The following is a 26,291-nucleotide window of genomic DNA, read 5'->3' as shown; positions in this document are numbered from 1 at the left end:
GACCAAAAAAAGAATCATTGCTCTAAAATACCATGTTAATTGATGTACTGTAAAACAAAACGTCGATGAACCAACTTTTGTCGTGGTTTTATACGCGAGCATGTATTCATTTCATGCATTTTTAACATAGTTATAAGAATATTTGTTTATGATTAATATACTTATGCCAAAGGTCGCGTGACAAAAAACATTTGGCAAAGCGAAGCATGACTGTGAACAATACAACTAGTAATGACATTCAACATGTAGCTAAAAATTTTTGCACGAAAGGATTTTAATCTTAAACAAAAAACATGTGTGAAAAACAGACCATGCCGAGTCATCAAAACAAGACTTCGGCAACATGTGTTTCTTTCTAATTAAAACACAGACAGAGTGATAAAAACCTAACGAAAAACTATCAGAATACAAAATTAAACAAATACGGTATATCAGACACACAAAAAGATACAAAACTGTTTAAAATGTGACAAATTAGCAGTTTATTACAAAGAGATTTCAACACAAGCTGACACTCAAGTCACGCTAATGCGCTAAAATGCAGCTTAAAATTACGGATTATGGTGCTTGAACGATTTTATAAGATGACAATGTGATAGGTAGTATAAATAGTAAAATAATAAAGATATATGTTAATTGAACATGTTATCAATATTACATATTTGCTTCCAAGTCCACTCCTAAAATAAAAATGTTTCTCGCAAGTAGCTGAGCTTTAAAATAATCATTTCATAGTTAATTCAGCATAATTCGAGATTAAAATGAAAAACCAAAGATTTATTCTGGGGTAATTTGTTCTTAATTCCCGATACTACTGGCATTCAATATAGTTACCTATTTTAACGATGATATATAATTTATGATCAACAATGTTTTGGCACACGAAATTATCTTTCTAATCTTATCTCAAAGAGGAAGCATAAAAAACCGAAGTGCTGACACATGAGTAACGTGTTGCGATTTAAAATTGAAAAAAAATCTCGTTTAGTTTGATATTTCTTGTAACTTTGGTTAAATAAAAACTACATAATGAAAAGGCTTATCGAGCGACCCATAAATATACGAATATCATGAAATAAGTTGCATTTCCCAGACTTTTACAGCATCATGACATAATGCTGGATGTTTACTCTAGAATTGTCCGACTTGCACTAGTTGTATCACGTGCCACACGAGTGAAAACTAACAGCTATCTACAGTAGTACCACATTATACACAGGTTACCAACTATCTGCCAAAGGACAGTTAGATCATCAGCGCGCGGGGTCTCGTTGGAACGATCACAATGCACTCGATCATCGACATCGCTTATATTTTCTTTGAAGGTTATTAAAACATATTCATAAAGAAATAAAAAATCGTGATGACATTATGGAAAAATCCGAACGGATATTGATTCAATTAGAGTGTTAAAAAACGAGGTATCATGCAGCTAGGGCTAGGTCTTGTTTAAAGTGGTAAATTAGTATTGTAAGAACGTCATACAAATACTTTCAGTTGCTAAGTAGCAATACTGTTTCTCTAGGTATTTACCCATCATATATTAATATAAAAATGATCTAACCACATTGTTATAGAAAAAACGTTAACAAATGTTGCCATAAAATGGAATCACTTTCACATTGTTGTTGATGACGTAAGCACCATATTTAGTCACGATACAACAACAAAATTATTGATTACCAAATGTTTCAATGATCTTTTATTTCCGGTAATAATATAAATTAAAAGCTTTTTTCAAAAGTACCTTCCACACGTCACACGTACAAGATTATCGCATACCAGTAAGATATTCGTCATGTAGAACTTTCTGATTCGCCAGCGGATTCCATCTACAACATATGAATATAAAAATGCCATTTAATGTTTTAAGCTGAGCTGGTCAGAAATGAACAAGAGCATGAGGAAAGTATTATATTCTGTAACCAGGAAAATTTAGAAACGAATGTGTAGGAAGGAAAAGGTTAAATTTTATAACTAGGAAAACTCAGAAATGAACGTGTAGGACAGAAATGACTTAATTGCGTAACTAGGAAAACTCAGAAACAAATGTGTAGGAGGGGAATGATTAAATTTTATAACTAGGAAAACTCAGAAATGAACGTGTAGGAGGAAAATAATTAAATTTTGTATCTATGAAAACTCATAAACGAACGTGCAGGACTGAAATGATTAAATTTTGTATCTATGAAAACTCAGAAATGAACGTGTAGGAGGGAAAGATTAAATTTTGTATCTATGAAAACTCAGAAACGAACGTGTAAGCGAGAAATGATTAAATTTTGTATCTATGAAAACTCAGAAATGAACGTGTAGGAGGAAAATAATTAAATTTTGTATCTATGAAAACTCATAAACGAACGTGCAGGACTGAAATGATTAAATTTTGTATCTATGAAAACTCAGAAATGAACGTAGGAGGGAAAGATTAAATTTTGTATCTATGAAAACTCAGAAATGAACGTGTAAGGAGAAATGATTAAATTTTGTATCTATGAAAACTCAGAAATGAACGTGTAGGAAAATAATTAAATTTTGTATCTATGAAAACTCATAAACGAACGTGCAGGACTGAAATGATTAAATTTTGTATCTATGAAAACTCAGAAATGAACGTGTAGGAGGGGAAAGATTAAATTTTGTATCTATGAAAACTCAGAAACGAACGTGTAAGAGAGAAATGATTAAATTTTGTATCTATGAAAACTCAGAAATGAACGTGTAGAAGGGGAAAGATTAAATTTTGTATCTATGAAAACCAGAAACGAACGTGTAGGAGAGAAATGATTAAATTTTATATCTATGAAAACTCAGAAATGAACGTGTAGGAGGGAAAGATTAAATTTTGTATCTATGAAAACTCAGAAACGAACGTGTAGGAGGGAAATGATTAAATTTTATATCTATGAAAACTCAGAAATGAACGTGCAGGACTGAAATGATTAAATTTTATATCTATGAAAACTAAGAAATGAACGTGTAGGAGGGAAAAGATTAAATTTTGTATCTATGAAAACTGAGAAACGTACGTTTAGGACAGAAATGACTAAATTGTGTAACCAGGAAAACTTAGAAAAGAATGTGTAGAAGGGAAATGATTAAAATTTTGTATGCAGAAAAACTCAGAAGAGAATGTGTTAGAGGAAAATGATTAAATTTTGAAATGCATTAATTTGGAGAATTTCGCAGTCAATTAACGTACCTCAGAATTGTCTTCCTGTTGAGAAGCGCTTTCGCCCACTTTTTTGAAATGACCTTGTTTCTTTTTGGCCTATATATATGTTTAAGATATGGTCTTTACTTACATAAAGTACGACATAGTTTGAATATGTAAGATATACGTCTGTATTTTAAAAACTCATGCACTCACACTCATTGTAGGGGGCTTCAAAATCACCTCACAACCAGTGACGCAGGAATATTGCCCCCCTCCAGTTTATGGATGCTAGCTACGCCTCACAACCAGTGACGCAGGAATATTGCCCCCCTCCAGTTTATGGATGCTAGCTACGCCTCACAACCAGTGACGCAGGAATATTGCCCCCCTCCAGTTTATGGATGCTAGCTACGCCTCACAACCAGTGACGCAGGAATATTGCCCCCCTTCAGTTTATCGATGCTAGCTACGCCTCACAACCAGTGACGCAGGAATATTGCCCCCCTCCAGTTTATCGATGCTAATTACGCCTCACAACCAGTGACGCAGGAATATTGCCCCCCAGTTTATCGATGCTAGCTACGCCTCACAACCAGTGACGCAGGAATATTGCTCCCCCAGTTTATCGATGCTTACTACGCCACTGTTTATAATTGCCATTCTCTCTATACTGATTGCTTGACTTGAAATATTTTACCAAAAATCTTGTCATCGATGGAGAAATGACTTTGTCATTGATTAGCGAGAGCGCGATTTTTTCCGCACTGAGTGATTGTGAATGAGCTTTTATAACACAAGCGATAGTCTTTATCGACATTTTGGTTATTCAAGAATGTAGGAGAATGAATGTTAGAGATAGTCTTTGTGTACATATACAGTACAACATTGACAAGTTCAAACATGTGGCTAGTATGAATGTTAGAGATAGTCTTTGTGTACATATACAGTACAACATTGACAAGTTCAAACATTTGGCTAGTAAAAGAACCATATACCTTTTCCTCTTTGTTTATCTTAATTCTCATTTTTAATGATGACAATGTCGTATCTAAATAAAAATCTTTTTGAAAAATCCCTGTCGTGAACATCAGAACACATTGCAAGTAGGCATATTAATTTTTGGAAAGCTTAAGTCATCGAGCTTTTTACATTTGGTACCACACAAACGTCTCTAAGGTTTGCATAAGACGTCATTCTGCGGTCATGATTGTTTAGGGTAATCGTGGATTAAAGATTAGAGTTTACCCAATCTGTTTTGATTGCGCTGTTTGTTCTGAAACTTTCCAAAAAATGTTCTTTTATAAAATAACAATAATGCGAAACAGAGAAATTTAAAACAAACGCTTTGATATTTCCTTAAATATATATTCATGATTAATTATCAAATTCTCTTTAATTGATTAATTAATTTTATTTGGTTGAGCTCAGATCGGTGAGCACAGGCTAAGGCAAAAAGGGCTCTAGACCAATCATCGCACGCGTTATATTGTGTTTATTTTATAGTATGAAATGATGAACAATGAACTAAGGTTAATAAACTACATAGATATTAAGGAAAAAACAATTCAATATACCAGGTACAACATACCTGCAATTTTCAGTGCGAACAAAATTCAACTTCGGTAAACGATTGATTTTAATGTATTGAAGCTCACTATGTGCTTCTTACATAACGTATTTACTATTCAGCAGTGGTTAAACTCGTTTTCATTGAGTTTTCACTGGGTTTAACTCCAATAAACACACTCAACGGATTTTGCTTTAATGCTATACATAAACAACTAATTTTATTAAATATAATGGAATAAATCATTTTTTAACGGGATGAACAATTTACAAATCACAGTTTAACGTTTAACACTTTTGTCTGATGAAGCCGTTTCATGAACTGTAACAAATAAAAATCAACAATTTTCTATGGTGAATTAATTATAATAATATAATATAATTATCATACATAATTATTACTAGGTTATTAAATATGTACTTTTAATTTGAGAGGTTTGCATTGGTAAAGCAACAGAATAGTTGTAAGTGTGACAAGTGACAATAGCGAACCGCTTCACACATGAAAAATCTAACCGTTTTTTAAAAAAAACACATTTGCCAAATTGACTTGAGAAAGTTAAGTCAAAAAATTCTTGTTATTAAAACATCTGAGGAGAGACATATTTTTGTCAAATGAATTTAAAAATAATTTGCTTGGTTCTTAATCAACTGTAATTACGTTTTATACAATTGTAAGTACGCTTTATACAACTGTAATTGCGTTTTATACAAAGGTAATTACGTTTTACACAACATGGATCGTTTAAACTAGTAGAGAAGAGTAAGTTTAGTATTTCATTGTTGATATTTACCATCATCCGAACCATCGCTTTCTTCTTCACCTTGATCCTCGACCTGGATAAATGCAAGAGAAGATTGAAATTTAATTTCCTACACGTTAAACAACTCATTTCTGAATATGAAATATAACTCGAAATCAGAGGCAAAACTAGAACGTTATGTGGGGGTATGAATCTTCATATATTCAGCTACGCTTGACAAATTTGTTTTGTTAGCGATTATAATTTCAAAAGAAATCAGTAGGCAGAGCTGAATATGAACTTTTAGCCCCTGCCGAAGTTCATATAATAGTGCGAAAAATTACATAAAACTTTTCTGTAGGTTTGTGCTAAATAACGTACAAACTGCTGGTCTTTGATAACTTTTCATCTTAGGCAAACGAACACAGATCTCTTTACAATAATTGTTCAATTCAATTGCTATCTTCTATTTATCAAACTACTTTAGATGAATACTTTTGATACACAAATAATGTGAGAGATTTGCAGGTTAATGAGCACACACAAGTCTCGGGTGTGTGACATTTGCAGGTTAATGAGCACACACAAGTCTCGGGTGTGTGACATTTGCAGGTTAATGATTACACACAAGTCTCGGGTGTGTGACATTTGTGGGAAAATCCAGATTTTCTGTTTGTAAGACTGGAAAAGCAATGAGCTAATTACAGAAAAAAATCATCACCTCATCTTCATCTTCTTCTTCTCTATCACTGGCCACTGATTTATTTATCACCAGTTCTTCTCCAATTTCAACTTTCTCACGGACATGAAGGAATAGAGACTAAAAAGGTTATAATTAACATAAGATGTGAATAAAATACTTCAATTACTTGGACAGTGTTCGTTTGCAAGGAAATACTTCATGTAATCTCGGACAAATAAGATCACAGACAGTACAAAAATATAGAAAACTGGAAGCAAATTTCGTAATAAAATTGCATGCATTTCCAGAATAAAAACATCCTTGCCTGTAAAGCGATCGAATCATCATAAATCTACAAAAAAAAAGCAAAATAAAGACGTTAAAAAACTCGAATCAACAAATCAACAATGTTAATAGAGTGAGAAAATAACGCACGAGAACATGTTTTATCACTCAAGGAAACGGAGGAGGGTAAGGTAACGACATGTTTTATCACACAAGGAAACGGAGGAGGAGAGGGTAAGAACATGTTTTATCATTCAAGGAAACGGAGGAGGGGAGAGTAAGAACATGTTTTATCATTCAAAGAAACGGAGGAACATGGAAACGGAGGAGGAGAGTAAGAACATGTTTTATCATTCAAGGAAACGGAGTAGGGTAAGGTAAGAACATGTTTTATCATTCAAGGAAACGGAAGAGGAGAGAGTAAGAACATGTTTTATCATTCAAGGAAACGGAAGAGGAGAGGGTAAGAACATGTTTTATCACACAAGGAAATGGGGGACGAGAGGGCAATAACGAGCATAGATGATTCAAAATTCTACTCCATTTAAAAGAAACGGCCTGGACCAAACAAACATTTTGCTGTAAAGTGATTTTTACAATTTTCAATTTTAACTTTTCACCGAGCTGAGGAAAACCTTCAGCTAAAATGCAAAATTATATATGATCCACGCGCTCAACACTTTCTTACAATTTCTATCAAAATATCGTCTATTTTTAATTCCTCTTGTAAACTAACTAAACGTTTGAATATTAGAAGTTTGAGCAAATAACAATGGAGCTTTCTATAGTATAAAGAACTTACGATGGAGCCTTCAATATCTTAAGTTTGAGCAACTAACAATGGAGCTTTCTATAGAATAAGGAACTTACGATGGAGCCTTCAATATTATAAGTTTGAGCGTTTCGACACATTAACATAAAATCTGCTTGAAGATCATCCATGGAACGATAGCGATGACTGTTGATTCGCTCCTTTTTAAAACAAAATAATAAATATCACAAAAAGATTTCGTTATCATTTAATCATCGTGATTAAAATAATAGATAGAAAATACATTTTATCATTGGCCGTAAGATTATAATAATAAATAGTGTTGGCTGTAGCAACTTCCATATCTGATTATTTTCAACAGTGCAGATAAGAATGAAAATTGACTTCATCAAACGAGTTTTTCTACTAACACGGTAACCCATAGACGCAGTTTAATGTTTTGATTAAACGTGAATGTCTAGGGCCGTCCCTATAACATTAATTTGAGGAAGGGAGGGTGGGTGGGTGTTAATTCATATGTTCTGTATTGCCACTTAAGAAGTTCTAGAGACGGTCCTTTAAAGACCTGAGTTTTAATCGTTTATCTCAATTATAATAATAAGTAAGCACACCTTAATTTTTTAATATCAACGGGTTGTTTGATAACTTGATAATAATCTGGAAGGTCTTTCTTTGAAGGTAGTACGGTAAAGATGTCAGCCAATGGGCGATCATCACTAAAGAAAATATACATTGAACATTTTACAAAACCTTACGAACCTGAAGATGATATTCCACTTATTGTTTAAAGAATTATATTTTCTTCTACTAAATAACTGTTATATCCAAATGCTATTTTATAAAATGTGAGGATAAGCATTTTGAATGCGTATATAGACGTATTTTTTGGACAAAATAATGTTGATATGCAACTTCATATTGATTTCTACTTGAAATGAAGAACTTACTCGTCTCGATAATGAACAATGTACTTCACAATTTTTTTCATTTTTTTCTTTAAATCAGCAGGAATGGGCGGCATTTTAACTATAAATATAGTTATCATTAAAATTTTATCTTATAGATAAACAACAGAGGGTTTAACGTCTTCATGCACGGTCCATAAAAAAACTCAATCTATTACCTCTATCAACCGCCGGTCGACCTCGCTTTTTCTTGGACGACTTTATAAAAATAAAAATTAAAACTTTTATTTATTCTCATATAAAGTTCACGTTATTATAAACATATATCTTAAAGGTTCCAATAGCATGCTTTTAGCACATCCTAAAGAATATATAGTAGGTATAATTCGCTGTGCAACTGGCTGCTGTATATTTACTTAGATTACTGGCTGCAGTTAACCATCTCATCATTATCATTGGTCAGAAAATACTATTAATTTGTTGCTATTGTAATCACATGCGTAATAAGACATACGTGGCACAAAAAATTCAGTGGAGAGCTTCAGACCAACAGTTTTCTATACCTTTTGACCAGAAGTTTCTCCACCATCTTCTAGACGTTTACGTTTTCTGGCTTTTTTCGTCTTTTTCCTTTCTTCCATTTCGTCCAGACAGCCATCTTCAATAGCCTGAAGGTATTAAACATGCTAAAGTGTTTTCGGGGACAAATATTCATAAACAGAAAGTGACACGGTTGTATTCATTAAAAAAACAACAACACGAACCTTAAGCCATTGTCGTTCGGTTAATGGTTCACTATAATCCACTGTCTTTTTTTGACGACTACCACGTCCAAACAATTTTTCCTCTTCATCTTCATTGGTTAGTCTTTCAACCTATGTGAAAAGTGAAAATGCAACGAATGTTCATCCTAAAAAGTAGATTGTTTCGCATGAACGATTACATATTGGACAATGACTGACAAGAAAAACTAAAGTTTGATTGGTCAGTACCAAGGGAGGGTCATTGTTATTGAGGACTCACAGTAAGAGTTAAAGTTTGATTCGTCAGTCAATGGTGTACAATGTGATTTCAAGTGCAATAATATCATTCAAAAGCATTCGATGGAAAGCCATTCAACCAGCTGGTTGTATTGAATGAAAGTTTTAAAACTTGATGGTTCATATTCATAAAACTATCTCGAATCATTCATAATTTTCCCGATCAAGTGTCTATCATTGCGGCATAAAATTTGTGTCTATTATTACGAAATAAAGTTTAACAACCACGACATTTCTTTCGATGTATAGCTACCTCAGCGTCATCTTTAAGGATCCAACCAGGAAGTTCATCACGACGCATCAATCGAGGCTTGCCACCACACTTCACTTCCTAAATCACAAAAATATGTACTACATAAGAATAATAGCACGTGGTCTTCATATATCCCATGATGTATACGTATGTACGTTATGACCATCTGTAGAAGGATAAAAAACCCACAGACATTTTTTTATATTAAGCCAACCTTTGCAATATGAGGTAAACTGCAGCTACGTATAAAAATTGGATAGCTAAAGATAATTTGGCAAGCGACCAGTAAGTAAGTCCAATAATCTGTCATCAAGTGTGTTTTTATGCCAAGCCTTACTCATGATGATAGTATAACATGTATTATTTCCCATTTATTAAATCACACGACTATACCATAAAATCAAACAGATTTAGCTACACGAGCAAAAATGTTTATAAATTCACCCGAAGTTTCCTTTCATGGTCCATTTTCTAAAGATACACAATTAAATAATTACTACCATTTTTTACTGGCTTAGGATTGTAGTCATGAATTAAAATAGAAAAGCGCAGTTTGTCACCTGAAAGAGATCAAATTCTTCAATATTTCTTGCAATCATCTGATTAACAGTCTCGTCATCCGGGATTTCATTTTCCTCCTAATGAAAACACAAAATTTGTTATGTATTTTATTTAGACTACAACTTCCAATGCATGCCTCTGTGATAGCCAATAGTACAAAATAAAACTGAAGCATAAAAAAGTTTACATACATGACTTTAATGTATACATCTCAGTCTCAACGAATACAAACAAGCGCAGTTAAAGACTCAACCTCAAGGTATATGTGTGTACACATATGCACAACACAGGACACAACCTCAAAGTATATATATGTACATACATGCACAACAAAGGACACATCCTCAAGGTATATATATGTTCACATATGAACCACAAAGGGCGCATACTCAAGGTATATATATGTATACATTTGCTCAATGAAGGACCCATGTTTAACTTACTTCTTCATCATCTTTATCGTTTTCCAACAATGCTTCAAGGAAAGCCCTCCGTTCACCTGATGTTGAATTTTGATTAAACATGCCTGCTTGGATGACCTACAACGACAGAATGCATGCAGCAAACACATAATGATAAAAAAACATGAAACCAACAAAACCCCTAATATTACTTTTTCATCAATGTTAAGTTTATATCGAGCTGCAGCAAGGATGGTTTCTTCTACACTGTTAACAGTCACCAATCTTAATACTCTCACTTCATTTGTTTGACCAATACGATGGGCTCGATCCTGAGCTTGCTGATCCTGTTGTTTTTATTGATAAAGAACATGCTTACATAAGGTGAAATTATATTTATGACTTATAAGATATTATATTGTATTCTTACTTATATATATTATACATATATAGCTTATATCTAAAAGGCATCCAAGTAAGAATAAGTAGGAGAGGATATATTTACATGTTTGTGGATGTACGTAGATCGTCCAGGTAAGTAGAGTCCTGAGAAGGACTGTTGTTGTTGGTGTTCACTGACGTTTCGGCAACCTTAGCTGTAGTCATCTTCATAGTCAAGGTTGTCGAAACGTCAGTCAACACCGACAAAAACAGTCCTTCTCAGGACTCTACTTACCTGGACGATCTACATCCACAAACATGTAACGATACTCCCGGGTTCAAACCATTTACTTTCGAGGATATATTACTGTGTTCCCACCTAGATGGCTTGTATAATATATGCATATAATTGATATTACGCTCGCTGCGCATGCGCAGTTTGAGCGCTCTCAGATTGTGTAGAGTCTTATTATGAGATGTTCACCGCTTTCGCGCAATGCAAAGCTCACCTTTATAAGTTTGAGCGCTCTAGTGACTCTACAATACAATCCATCCTGTGTCCCAAGTGCAGGAGTCACCATTTTAATAGGGTGATAGCCGGGAGGGCACATTGTATATACACTTTGTACATATAATTGATACATACATTTAGTAAAATAAACAACAAGTATAGTTATATAAGTGAATCATAGAACAGAATTACCTGGTGAGGATTCCAATCACTGTCAAAAATAACCACAGTGTCAGCAACTTGTAGATTAAGTCCCAGACCTCCGGCTCTTGTACTCAGAAGAAAGACATTATATATTGAATTGGGCGCATTGAATAATTGCAATAGATGTCCACGATCTTCTGCCTTCGTTGTTCCATCCAAACGAAGGTATCTGATACCTAAATCATAAGTAATTACAAAAAGCTGGAGACATTCGACAACAATATATCATGTAGATCAATGTAAATGTTTTATGAAACTATAATTTTCTACCTTTATAGTTGAAATAATCTTCCATTACGGTCATGAGGGATGTCATTTGACAAAATAACAAAACTCTATAACATAAACAATCAATATATAAAAACAACAATAATAATAGTAATCAACACATATAAGTTTTATGTACTAGTAAAAAACAAAAATAACAAAAGAAATGTACATGTAAAATTTTACGAACGTACTTGTGTTTAGTGCGAATTAGTTTCATCATAATACGATCAAGAAGTTCAAATTTGCCAGCACAACGCACTAGTTCTTGTCTATAAAGTTAGTGAAAAATGCAGAAAAATCATCAATCATCATCATTGCTCTTCGCAGTGTTTTAGTTTATACCTTTTGTTATCTCACTCTAGCCCCCTCCTCACCACATCCTAACATTCAACACCTTCTCAAATCAATTGATCACCCCATCCTCTTGCCCACCACCTTCTCCAATCAACTGATAACCCTTTCCTCTTACCCACCACCTCCTCCATCACAACCAAAACCAATGCAATATGTTTATTTGTCAAAAGAATATTACACAAACACATCTTTCATAATTACCCCTGTACCAGTCCTCCAGTGAAACCTAAATGTTCAGCCATAGACTCCTGTAGCAATAAAAAGGTAATAAAAATAAACATTTACAGTTGCACAATAAATAAATTCCTTGAAATCAGCATTAGTCAGCGAGATTAATATAATAGCCACAACACTATTGTACATATAGAATACGAACAACTGACCTCAATATGTTGAAAGACAAATGGATGGTTACATATCTTCCTAAGTTGCATGATAGTATTCATCAATGTTTTAGCACCTCCACGACCCTAACGCACAAAAAAAACAATCATTATGTTAAATCTAGATTTGATAAAACCACGTGACTTCACATGTAGAAATATTACAGTGCCCATTGGCTTGACTCATTGAGTATGAATCATAAAAAGCAGAACCAACGTGAATTATATCAGATAACATAAATGTGGAAATGAAGAGTTCTACTCTTCTAGTATAAACATGATAGTTAATAAGAAATTTGATTATACATATGACGTGGATTTTTTACAAAAAAATAATTTATTGACAACTTAATACAAACTCAAATTGTTTAATAAAAAATACCTTTTTATCCTTCTCGGAGCCGTCAGTTAAAAGAACTCCTTTCTTATACATATGTTGGTACAAAAGCTTCTGTAGGTCAGACATATCGCATTTAATAACATATTCCGTCTAAAATATAAAGTTATATACGTAAATATCGCGGGAGAATGAACTCATCAATTCATGCATGTACTATGACAATGAAAGAAAACCTTCTCGGGCAACTGTGATTCAACTTCTTTTTTCAAACGACGCAATAAGAAAGGACGTAAAACCTACAGTGGTAATGCAAGATAAATTAATATCATTCATCGTTGTATGCTCAAGATCTTGAAGTAAAACCTACTTTGTGCAGACGTCGTATTATCAACAATGTTTCTTCCTCGTTCAACTCAACCTATCAGACAATTTCATATAGAACAGATGCATAAAAAGACAATAAGTCTACATTGTAAAGGATTTTTGTGTAAAATATTATTCTTTTGTGTAAAATACAACATCATAGAAAACTGTGATGGAAAGTTCTCCTACCTTTTCCCCGGTCATAGCAAAAGGTGCATTAAACCATTGATCAAATGTGTTACAAGATTTAAAGATGGATGGTAGCAAAAAGTTAAGCAAAGCCCACATCTCAGGAAGACGGTTCTGAAATTATATAAAACCTTGTTTGAACGAATTCGTCTAATTCTTTATCTCCTGCTCATAATGTGGCTTCTCAAGCCTTGCGTCATAAAACTTTCCTAACAACAAAATACGTCACATGATTTTTTTAACAACAAATACGTCATACGACTTTCTTAACAACAAAATACGTCACATGACTTTTTTAACAACAAAATACGTCATACGACTTTCTTAACAACAAAATACGTTATAGGACTTTCTTAACAACAAAATACGTCACATGACTTTTTTAACAACAAAATACGTCATACGACGACTTTCTTAACAACAAAATACGTTATAGGACTTTCTTAACAAAAAATACGTTATACGACTTTCTTCACAACAAAATACGTCATATGGCTTTCTTAACAGCAAAATATGTCCTATGACTTTCTTAACAACAAATACGTCAAATGGCTTTCTTAACAACAAAATACGTCAAATGGCTTTCTTAACAACAAAATACGTCAAATGGCTTTCTTAACAACAAAATACGTCATATGACTTTCTTAACAACAAAATACGTCATATGACTTTCTTAACAACAAAATACGTCATATGACTTTCTTAACAACAAAATACGTCATATGGTTTTCTTAACAACAAAATATGCTATATGATTTATATTCCAGAGATTGAGGAACATCCACAATTGGGGGGAGGGCTCATATTCATGCATCCGTAATCATGATTGCTTTTGATAGAAACTAATAAAGCAAAATATGAATAAATCACACCCCCCCCCTTCCCCCAATTATCGACCTTCCGCGGTACGCAGTCCTAAACAAAACGTCACAGTATTTTTTGGCACAGGCACAGAACAAATGGATGAGTAAAACATCGTTTGAGAAATAAAAGATGATTAGTGTGTTTGCACAAGCTTATGTAAACCGAGGAGACCTTTGGGAGAACTCAAGAGCAGATTAGTGCAAGCCCGAAACCGAAGGTCGAGTGCTCAGAGTTGCAACTGCTCTAGAGTTCTCACAAACGTCTCTGAGGTCTGCATAAGCCAGTGCAAGCACGAAAAATATCTTTTATTTCTTTTATAAAATAACAATAATGCGAAATAGACAAATTTAAAACAAACATTTTAATTTTTCCTATAAAATGTATTCATGATCAATTTGCAAATTCTCTTTGACTGATTGATTGTTTTGATTGCTTGAGCTCAGATATGATTTGTACAGGCTAATGAAATTACGGCTGTAGACCAATCACTGCACGCGTTTTACTATTTTTATTGTATACAGCTATATGTAACTCTTGCAGGACTTCTTAAAATAAATAAAAAAAAGTACAGTTTAATACAGTAATAAAAAAAAGAGAGGAAAAATTCCAACCTGTAAAGGTGTTCCAGTCAAAAGAAGGCGATGAGGAGCTGAGTAATACGTATTTAAAATTTGTGTCAATTTACAATGATGATTTTTCATTCTGTGACCTTCGTCAATTATCATGTATTTCCAACGAACCTGTTGGGTGAAAAAATATATATCTTGCATCATATCTACAATATGCATATGATAGTGGTAGAACACAATTCACTGGGAAAGTCAAGACAGTCTGCTTGGAGTACGATGATTTAAAATTTTATTGCCAGTACTTTATAGGCTCGTTGAAATATCTGTTGTGATTTTGTGCTTTGTTTATTTCGCGCAACGTAATAAAAGTGAGCAGAAGTCAGTAGTGAAATAGCAAAGTTCAACATGCTCTTAGCGGCAATCTAGTAAAGGAAACAATTTCATGATATTCAACGCATTGATTTAATGGCAGAAGTTGGAGACTGCTAAATTTTATCTTTAAAATGCCTGGAGAACACAATAGAAGCGTTGTCCGTCATTTCCATCGATCAAAATTCTGAGTTTCTATTGAAACAAAAACTAATTTTATAAAGCATATTTTACCGCATAAAAGTCATTGAACGTTTTAAATGAGCTGATAAGAAAACGAAGAATAGCTTGATGAATGCATTCTTAAGCAATCTTTCTAACTGCTGATTGAATTCATCAACAGTTTCTTTTATCGACTAAAATTATAATATAAATGCTTGTATGGAATACAAAACAGTAGAAATACAATTTTTACGATATACCTTAGCAAGAACGGCTTTATCTTTCATAACGTATTCATATGTCGTAAGAACAACGTTAAATTTTCCAGTCCTTATTTGGTTGGCGAGGGATCGTCGACAATTAGGTGAGCCCTTAAAATGTACAAGTAAAGGTAATACAATTAATCAAGCAACCAAAGCAATTCTTTCAATGAGTAAATATGTCATCACAATAACGTCAAAATGGCAAACATTGAATGAATATACAAGTAACTTTTAACAAATGGAAATAATTGTCAGGAAAATTACCAGCAAAAGGAAGAATCACGATTGTGCAAACGATTGCATATTTACCTTATAACAGATGGAAATAATTGATGGACACCATTTTCCAAACTCCAACGTCCAGTTAGACAACGTCCTAAACCGAAAACAATATCAGCTTTATGTTTGAAATTATTGTATGCAAAATTAGCAAGGACGTACGACAAAGGCACAATGACCAAAAATGGTCCCATAATTTTCTTCTTTTCAAGTAAATAAGAAAGTAAAGCGATGGTTTGAATGGTCTTTCCCAGTCCCATCTCATCAGCAAGTATACCATTTAAGTTGTTATTGTGTAAAGATACCATCCACTCCAAACCACTCAGCTGAAAATACAATGGCATACGAAAAATTACGAGATATACACGTCATGAAGAAGAAAACATCTCAAACGTATTTAAATACATCGACTTGAGCATATAGAGTGTATCCAAATACAAAAACACATATAATGAAAAAGAATTTATGTTGATTTCATTCTCTGATGAGCATGAGCCTGTGGAAGAAACCTACCAACATAGCCGCTTTTACGTCACATGAAAACACATCAGTGCATGTCTAGCAGACATTGGCGTCCATCTATCGTTAATTGTGTGTGTATGGGGGGGGGGAGGGACCATATTCATGTTTTCAGCAATACCTGGCTAATTTCTTTTGAAAATGATTGACACCCGTGCTTGCGCATATGTTTAAGTTCCAAAATAAAAAGATGGTGTTCATAAGGCTATTCATGGATGGCAATTAAAACACAATCACAGTATAGAGAACATAGAGCAGGGCAACTCCATTGAATGTTTTCGTGCCACGCATATCTTATTACGCATTTGATTACCATATTGGCAGCCAGTAAACTGCATTGTGTGACCAATAGGATTGACGATATGGCAAACGGCAGCCATTAAACTAATTAAATATACAGCATTTAATAAAAACGACAAGTTTCTTTAAAATAAACATGTTTCAACATCTCATGATGCCATCTTCAGTATTATAAGGAATATTATGTATGTGATGAATATATATAAGAGTAATATGATACTGTGATACAATTTATACACTTATGATATATATATTCGCGATATGCAAAGCTCACCTTTATAGGTTTGAGCACTCTGGTGACTCTACAATACAATCCATACAATGTGTAACCAAGTGCAGGAGTCACCATTGCACTGTGGTGATAGCCGGGAGGGCATATTGTATATACACTTTGTACATGATATATATATATTCATCACATACATAATATTCCTTATAATACAGAAGATGGCATCATGAGATGTTGAAACATGTTCATTTTAAAAAAACTTGTCGTTTTTATTAAATGCGCAATATCAATAGTGCTTTTACGCAGTTTCGGAGGTATACAGCAGCCAGTCGCATAGCAAAGTAGCCCTACTGTATATTCCTATACTGTGGCACGACTTTGACTTATTTTATCAATTTAATGAAAAGTTTCTACTTTCAATTTATAAAAAATTCTTTCAAAAGTAATCTAAGATGTACTTGGAATTGATCAAATATAATAAATGACATTTGTTAAGGATAAAAGAGAATACGTTTACCTGATATTCCTTAAGTGTTCCTCCAACCAAAATACTTGGTTGTTGTTTCACATCTTCTTTAAGCTCATGAGCAATGTTGTAGTAATTTTTACTTTCATAAACCGTTGTACTCCTAAGATAAAAAAATATTTCACTCAAATTTGAGGCAAGACTCTTCCAATTCCTACTCGATCACAGTTCATACGGTGAGAACAGTTTACTTCCGGGTGAGAACAGTTTACTTCCGGGTGAGAACAGTTTACTTCCGGGTGAGAACAGTTTACTTCCGTGTTCACAATAAATAAACTAAATTCGTACTCGATATCATCTTCAGCTCCGTATTCTTCTTTTCTTCTCTCTTCCTCAGTTTTATCTTCATTATTTTTCTTAACACTTTCACCGCCCTCTTCTTCTTCTTCCTCATCTTCTTCATCGACATCATCTTCATTGTCAGAATCTTCTTGACGTGGTGCAACTTGATAGCTAGGCAAAAATAAACACATAAGTATCTACCCACTGAACTGAATATAACTGGAAGGCTACTTTCCGCCGAAATTTGAAGTCAGCAATTCAAATAGACATAATCCTTCCACGCACGGCCCAAGGAATGTTCACTTACAACAGTAAGCTAAAATGCTGGGCTTTACCGCCACACACACGTGTCTGGGATAAAATTTCGCTTCATGTAAGTACAGGGATGTTTATCGAAAGGCAGCATTCCAGTTATATACTCAGTTCAATGTATCTACCATACCATAAATAGCAAAGACGATGCATCATAGGAGGAGTAATGCCTGTTTACTAGATCATAAGTATTTGCTGGTTGTTTAACCTCGAGAAAACAACTAAAATATGATGAAGAGAAATCCTACTTGAAGAATAGTTCCATTATCCTGCAAAATGTAATTTTTGCAATTGTACGAAACTCTAAGTCTGCGATGAAGTTATACAACTATAATAACAATGTGCTATTGTTGTAACATGATTGCAGGCACATATCGATGATTTGGCAATCATACTCAATGTTGAATATTCATATATTCATGTTCTGCTGTATTTAAATTTCTTTGAAATCCATTGTTTTAAAAGGATTATAACATGCATACATGAATATGCCCCCCCTGATTATTACTTCTCCCACGATAACAAAGAAATCCGTGGAAGTAGTTGAAAATCTACTTAAGGAAGGCATACTTAAAAGAAAGAACTTCTTGAGGAACACTTACTTAAGATTCTGCGCCAACCATTCTTCAATCTGACTAGCTGTTGGTGCATTACTTCCGGTCAACATTTCACCCGTTTCCGTATTGACGACGGCCACGTGATCTTCAGGATCCATTTTTTCAATAATTTCCCCTGTTTCATCGACTTCTTCCTCGCGTTTTTTACGATGCTCTCTTTTCTTTCTCTTGATATCTTTCCTGTGCTTTTTTACGAGTTGAGTCAAATTGCTGATGTATTCATCTGTCTGATCGAGAAGATATGCCAGACGCCTGTCTTTCTTTTGATCAATGAGTTTGCGATAACCTTCTTCGTCTTCTTCCTACGTTAAATCATCGTCAAAATAAACAAACGATTATCAAAGACATAATAACCACAATTTCCCAGGCTATCATAAGAAAAACCTTTGATCCACGATTTTCCATGCTATCATAAGAAAGAGCTCTGACCCAAGATCTGCCAGGCTATCAAAAAAGTACTGAACCACGATTTACCAGGCTATCATAAGAGTTCAGACCTACGATTTACTAGGCCCTCATAAGAAGAAGCTCTGACTCAACATTTACCATACCATCAAGAGAAGTACTCTGAGCCATAATTTTCCAGGCTTTCAAGAGAAAGTACTCAGACCTTACAGTTACTAAGCAGCCAAGACTAACTACTAATCCCAAAAGTACGTAAAGTTCATCATCATCTTCAGATACGTCATACACAAACAACAAAACTGATCTTATTCTAAACAAAAATGATAGATGATGAGTCCGTACCATAAGTCTTCTCATTCTTTCTTTTTCTAATCTCTCTTCCTCCTTCTTTCTCTCTCGGTCGCTGTTCGCATGATAATTCATCACGGCTTTGTTAAGTTTGGCAATCTTAGAAACATTTGTTCGATGAAATTCTCGAAATTCGCGAGCATGAACCATCACCGAATTTAGATAATCTTGATGCTTCAATCTTCGTTTACGTTCTTGTTCAATCTTTTGTTGCTTTTCCAGTTTTTCCGTTATCCTACGAAGATATTGATCTCATGCACATTTACAAAGATAGAGTCAGCTGAACGAAGCTATCACATCTACTTTACAGTAATCATACAAATGCAGGAAGTTTTAGTTTGGGGCGCACAATTATCAAAAATGGAGCGACATTATTTCGACGCATTCTTCAAATTTTGTCGCCTTCAAGCGAGTGCTTTCTTAGCCAAATAAAGAGGTTATTTTGTAAAACCATTTCGTTCCAAAAGTGCCACAACTGAGCTGGAACAAAATGGAAAGGTTTCGCAAACTATACAATGTAAAAGAGGCCTCAAAAAATGGCGAGCGTTATAGGAGGAGGAAGCAAAAAAAGTGGACTATTAAAAAATATGGTGGTAAGGTACAGTAATTTATCTTGGATGTACATTTATAGTGAATCTCTTGGGCTTAAAGTTAAACTGTGCAGAGCTCATTTGTACAAAGGTATTTGTACATAAGTTCATCATTCTTTACAGTTCTCTGAGAGAAATTTAATTTTCATACCTTGCTTCACGTAGAGATTGTTTTTTGTTTCGTTTGTAGGCCTTCGAGTTTAGAGCAGTTTCTAAAGTCGTGTCTTGGCGTGTTGATGATACAACGTCAGCACGTAACTAAAATATACAGCAACAATATTGTACATTGTTGTCAAAATCATCAAAATTCAGCAAATCATTTGTGTGTGCAGATATATACCCAATAGCTACCTACGTTTTCATCATTTAACAAATTAATCCTAATAAGTTCATTAAATCAATCTTTTTGCAATAAGATGGACTCAAACCTGTTTTTGAAAGTTTAAAAGTCGTAATGCTTTTAATTCGATGGTTGCTTGCAGTCTTAGATCCTCTGCCAAAGCCTTTAATGGAATACCTTCCAACTCACGAATGCGCATAGTTATACGAGCTTGAATTCTACAAAAGAAGAAGGAATTACAAATTTAGAATTAGCCCATAGCAAGCGCTGAAATCATAAGTTGCAGCTTTGCAAAGTCGAAGTCTGTCAAAGTTTCAGACTGGAAAAGTTGCACTCTAGCAAGGTTGCAGTCTTTCAAACTTGCAGTCTGTCAAAACTTCAGTCTGTCAAAACTTCAGTCAGTCAAAACTTCAGTCTGTCAAAACTTCAGTCAGTCAAAACTTCAGTCTGTCAAAGATTCAGTCTGTCAAATTTGCAGCCTGGCAAAGTCGCCATCTATCAAAGGTGCAGTCTTTAAAAGTTGCAGCTGGACAAAGATGTATCCAGATACATCTTTGTCCAGAAAAACGTCACAGACAAGTTTATAAAGTCTTGTTTTCCTGTTTCTATTTATTATATACAATAAAAGTCTTTATTTTACTACCAATAACTTCTCAACATTGTTGATACGTACCAATATTAACCAAAGAAACAAAAATATCGATACTATAACAATTTTCACGTATGCATAACCATAATAACATCAATATTTCCAATTTGATAATTTACGTGAAGTTAATGACATAAAAATGGCACATTTGATATCCAGACATAAAATAACTAGTTACTGCTACACACGGTGTATTTTTAAACGGAACAAAATTTCTTCGTATCTTTAAGGGATGCTTCAAAGAAATTTATACGTATCTTTCTGAGTGAAGTTTTTCCCTCCCATCAATTGTAAGAAATTGAATGAATATAAACGAAGCATGATGATCAGTTTTTTAAAAAAATTTAATAAATTTCTTTGAATGTCAAATACCTGCTTTCCTTTCACGCAGTATGGCAACTGGATCCAATCCTGTTGGTTTAGCAACGGGAGCCAATCGAGACCGAGCAGGATTTTGAATAGTTGCTAAGATTTGTGAAGCTGTAGCAGGTCTAGTTGAGCTTTGAGTTGCAGATGACTGACTAGCTTGAGAAACCTGAGGTTTCTGTTCATCTTCTTTGCCTTGTGGTTGAGATGTTGGAATAGAACTGCTTGTACTTGCATTACCTGATGATGCACACCAAATACCAGATTCTTTGGTTGTGCTTTCAGACACAGCTAAGTGAGACACATTGTATGTATTATGATTGGATGAAACTTTAAGAAGTTGGTGAAAATTAATATATTTGGACATTCCAACAATACCATCATTTTTGCCCTAGTAAAACCTGTAGTTTCCATTACACCTGACTCAAACTAGCATCAGAATACATCATTCCAACAATTTATGTACCTGAAATTTCTGCTTGTGTTGGTTGAGCACTGGCTAACTGTGATGGCGTACCACCTTTACTTTGAATTGCCATTTTGATTTGATCTGTGAGAGGCTGATTATGTGAGAGCATTTTGTACGCCACAATTTGACTGCGCAATTGATTAATTTGATCAGCAGTAAGTCCTCCATTGGTCTTTCCTTGAAGAGAAGAACCATCATCATCAAGGAAACCTTCATTTGTTGAAGTTAGTCCCATCTGTCCAGATGCTGGCATCATATTGCTAATATTTGAGCTGCCACTAGAGTCACTAGGGAATCCTGGTAAATGCTGCATTTGCTGGGCATTACGTGCAAGTGATAATAGAGTACTATAGCGAGGATCTGATTCCATTCCTTTCTCCTGCATAGATTGAATTGCCTGATTTAGAAAAATACAAGATGCCAATTATTGTAAGCAATGGAGATGACTTATTCTATATTGCACATTGAATATGTAATATGCAAGAAAACACTAGGTCTTCATTTTTCAACCATTAGTTGTCACAGCAATAGCCAAATACAAAGGTGAATCTATGCTCATTTGATAGGAAGGGTGCAGATTTTCCAAGAGGATACATCATTGTCCTAGCTTAAGGGGCAGGGACCTTGAGCTATTGTAGATTTATAGACTTACAGATCAGTACACTTTGCATTATAAAGTTCAATAAATTATGCATCCTAGTTGTATAGCTGTGTTGAGTCATGCTCATAAACCACAAAAACATGTTAAGGAAATAGTATGTGTGTAGTTTAGTTTATCAATGTATCAGTTCCCACACGGCTAACAGCCAAGGAACAGTTATTGATGTTAGTTAAATTTCCTTATGTACCACATATAGCTTAAATAGAGGAACTATTCCGACCAATAATAATAATTGCTATTTGTAATAAAGAGTATAAATACTGCTCTGTAAAATAATAAAAATCAGTTCGATCATTAAGTTCACTCGTGGTTGTTACTGAAGGTATAGAGTATATTATGAAAAGAGATATGGCGAGTAACTCGAACTCAACAAGCTGTACAGTAATTCTTTAAATAATCAACAAAGCTTCATAATTTATGCATACAATATTGCCTATGGTAAGTAAAACATGAATACAATAGTTGCATTGATACATGACAAACCAGAGACAAGAAAATACAAGGCAAATGAAGATGACATGATAAAGTAACAACTTACTTTGTGTTTGATAAATTGTTTCAATTTTAATGTTTCAATGAAAACGTGTGTGGTAGTAATTCAATTGGAAACGGTGATAGAGCAAAATATGTAACAGCCTTTAAAATGATAAGTCCCACTTTTTACTCAGTCTTTTAAATGCATTTCTATCAACCAATGTCAAAATTGGAAGCCTTATATTGATTTCTACACCCCTAAAAATTGATAGCTCGGAGAACCGTGATCCCCCTTGGCTTCCACTGTTCTAGATGGTACAAAAATTTTGAAAATAATTTGTCTTAGAAATGTAATAAAAAACAAAACCTTTTTACATTTGATATTTCCCTTAAACATGCCATACATACATGCATGTTTTTTCATTTTGATATATGATTTGTATTGTAAAGTCGTGCATTAATATATATATTAATTTCGATGATTCACAACTTTGAAATTTTCTTATAGAAAAAGGCATAGTTTGCAAGATCGTTTTATGAGCACAATGATCTACAGAAAATTTCAGGTTTGTAAAGTAAACTACATACCTTTCCCAGACGTTGCATATTCTCAGGAGTATAAGTAAATTGAGGAGGTCTTTGTAAGCCTGGATCTCTTGATGGCATCATTTTTACACACTTGTTTATCCTATATAACATACAAATGTATCAATAACATTAATAAAAGCAAATACATACTGTTGTTTTAACTATAATTAGTGCAAAGTTTCTGGATATGATCATGCACCCTAACACAAAACAGTTGTCCAGCTACAATATGGCTGGATGACAGTTTTCCACTGACGACTTTCTTCATAAAAGCAAGTATTTTTATTACCTTAAAGATTATATGAAATAGCAATAGATATAGGGAACAGGAACATGCTTTATTGAAACAAAATTTCTAACACAGCAATACGGATAGGATATGTATGTCTTGATAAACAGAGAAAATTACGTATTTTTGATCGCAAGTTTACAGAGGAATGTAATATATCATTCGTCGTAAAACAAAATAATGAAACATACCAATAAAACTCTAAATACTTCTCCTTGGTCAACTAATTATTGTCTTTTTTCATCTTAAAGTACAACCAAATCTAAATACAAACTTCCCTCGTTCTTACTTTTGTCTTCTTTTGCAGTTTTGCTTCAATGACTAGTTTCCAGTTTCCCTAAAAAGAGCAACGTTGGGAATCGGGAACGACCAGAACACCAGAACGACCAATGGGAGCTACCCAGTGGAACGAACGACCAAAGCAGCCTAGTTCGTACTAGAGGACAGAATTTTTGCAAATTTCTGAAAGCATTTAATTTTATATTGGTTTTATGTGTTACCTCTTACGTTAACACTATATAAATACATATCTTTTTCAATTCAATCTGGCAGCTGGACATGTGACAAGTCAAAATATTTCTGGTATATAATAGATACGTTTGCAAGTTTGGATAATTTTCACTTTACAGTTACAAATATATGTGCACATTAATGTTTTTAATAATGAGAAATTATAATTTAATATTTGTTATTGTGAATAAGCTCAGAATCTCGCGTCTTTATAAGTTCATGTATTCAAAACAATAACCAACACACAAATTCGTGTAGACGTTCTGATGTTGAACAGCTTGATTTAGAATGAATTGTAAAAGATATTTAAAAATTAGGAGTATTTTTAGGTTGACCACGTGAGCTAACTAGCTTCCAAACTGTATATGTTATTCATCGATATTTCTTTTGAACATATCTTCAGTAGACTCGGTGTTATTTTTTTGTATTTGAGCCTCGTCCTCGCTAGAGGTTTTATCGTTTTCAACATGCTTGCAATCATTCGTGTTTTCATTGGTCCACGAGTCCTCATTTAAAACTCTCGAGCGTACGCTAGGTGCTTCAAGCCTTCAACTTCGTCAATTTCATCAAGCTATCTTCAACCTGGCGTCGTTGTTTTTCCTCTGTCATGCTTGATTTTATTTCACTGTTGGAAGTTTCATTTTCAAGAATTTCTTCTACCTAAATTCAAGAATTATAATATCTTTCATAAATATTAGAGCATTGCTTATGCACAAAATATGCAGACACAAAGTTATGGAGGGAAATAAAAACATCTCTAACAATGTCACGGATATTACGAGGGGCGTAACAAAGTGTTGACGAGTTTGATATGCATTTGTCAAAACATTAAGAGGACAAAGAGCATGCCAAAAATATACGATTAAAAATTTGCTGAGTTTATGTATATATATATATAAAGCTAAAAGATTATATAGTAGATGTCAACTAGCAGTGGAAGCTGGGTGCGATATAGTATGCAGTGGCTTAGGGGCCCAGACTTCGGTCGCAACCGCACTCTCCCTGCGCACCCGAGCAAAGCCTATTGCAGGTGATCTCGTGGTCTGATGGGCGGAAGCTTGCTATTGCATCTCCCAAGTAGGATACCGTGGAGGGGCAGAAATCTCCTACCGAAACGTTAACATGCAGCGTTCTAGTGCCTTGCGCTTAAAAGGTATCTGGAAGCATGGACCGAAAACGTGGTTTTTTGCTTTCGATTTTTATCTTTTTAAAATAAATAAACCAAGCAATGCTTCAATTAAATTCTTCTCAAACTGTGTAACTTCTCTTCTCGATTAATTTTGCGATTAAACAGCACACTTTTCGAATTCAAAGGAACTCTTTTAATCGCATAGAGACAGCCTTCCAATTTATTACGTACTCAAGCGTTTATATTGCATTTCCAAATCAAGTACAAAATTTCTTTCACAAAACCAAATTACCGTTTATTTAAACGATGTATGTAATAAAAAGTTACTTCAACAACTGAAACAAACCCTCCTTTTCCCAAGCATTTGCAACACCTCAGATTCATTCCGAACTCTTGAATTTCTTGCAGTGTTTCTGAAAGGAATATGCATCAAATCAGGAGACTCATCTCCATCATCACAGACATTTTGATTTCTTCCTTTGATCTTTTTCAGCGTCAAGTTTATCTTTATGACACTGCGACTCAATGAAAAGAAACTTAGAAGTCTAAAACGAGCTTTTCAATTCATCCAAAGACCAAACTCTTTTTCCTTCACGTTAGTTGACTTTTCAAAGAAAACATCTAATAAATCTAACAATAGAAAACAAAAAATGTCGAAAAGCGTTTGTTTGACTCATACCTTATGGGCAAAGAATAAAGAAAAGTAGCAAATAGTAAGTCTTTATAGACACATATTGAAATTGTTCACACTTTTTTCATGGTTACTTATACATACGTACAGTTAGCACATTAAGCCACTTTGTTACATTATAGGAATCTATG

The 26,291-nt window shown here is 34.0% G+C and overlaps 1 protein-coding gene across 1 annotated transcript; it reads right to left on the bottom strand.

Annotated features, from left to right (window-relative positions):
- Nucleotides 1-458: 458 nt before the first annotated feature.
- LOC124437710 (transcription activator BRG1-like) lies at nucleotides 459-25,923 on the bottom strand. Its single transcript, XM_046987674.1, has 41 exons — nucleotides 25,797-25,923; nucleotides 24,022-25,000; nucleotides 23,542-23,641; nucleotides 21,816-22,215; nucleotides 21,359-21,640; nucleotides 20,423-20,556; nucleotides 20,146-20,252; nucleotides 19,399-19,639; nucleotides 18,637-18,953; nucleotides 17,729-17,893; nucleotides 17,432-17,543; nucleotides 16,029-16,192; nucleotides 15,897-15,963; nucleotides 15,585-15,695; nucleotides 14,836-14,964; nucleotides 13,361-13,474; nucleotides 13,176-13,226; nucleotides 13,042-13,104; nucleotides 12,851-12,958; nucleotides 12,469-12,555; nucleotides 12,287-12,333; nucleotides 11,923-12,000; nucleotides 11,732-11,796; nucleotides 11,450-11,637; nucleotides 10,578-10,712; nucleotides 10,408-10,503; nucleotides 9,964-10,041; nucleotides 9,848-9,874; nucleotides 9,404-9,481; nucleotides 8,875-8,985; nucleotides 8,674-8,778; nucleotides 8,329-8,368; nucleotides 8,153-8,231; nucleotides 7,813-7,921; nucleotides 7,304-7,402; nucleotides 6,474-6,500; nucleotides 6,188-6,286; nucleotides 5,518-5,560; nucleotides 4,153-4,205; nucleotides 3,203-3,271; nucleotides 459-1,832 (listed from the first exon to the last, which is right to left on the bottom strand). The coding sequence occupies exons 3-41, from the start codon at nucleotides 23,620-23,622 to the stop codon at nucleotides 1,797-1,799; spliced, it is 4,395 nt and encodes a 1,464-aa protein (XP_046843630.1). The 5' UTR covers nucleotides 23,623-23,641; nucleotides 24,022-25,000; nucleotides 25,797-25,923; the 3' UTR covers nucleotides 459-1,796.
- Nucleotides 25,924-26,291: the final 368 nt, after the last annotated feature.

Source organism: Xenia sp. Carnegie-2017, unplaced genomic scaffold, assembly GCF_021976095.1.
Source record: "Xenia sp. Carnegie-2017 unplaced genomic scaffold, XeniaSp_v1 HiC_scaffold_1, whole genome shotgun sequence".
Lineage (NCBI taxonomy): Eukaryota > Metazoa > Cnidaria > Anthozoa > Malacalcyonacea > Xeniidae > Xenia > Xenia sp. Carnegie-2017.
This window is presented reverse-complemented; position numbering and strand designations above follow the sequence as displayed.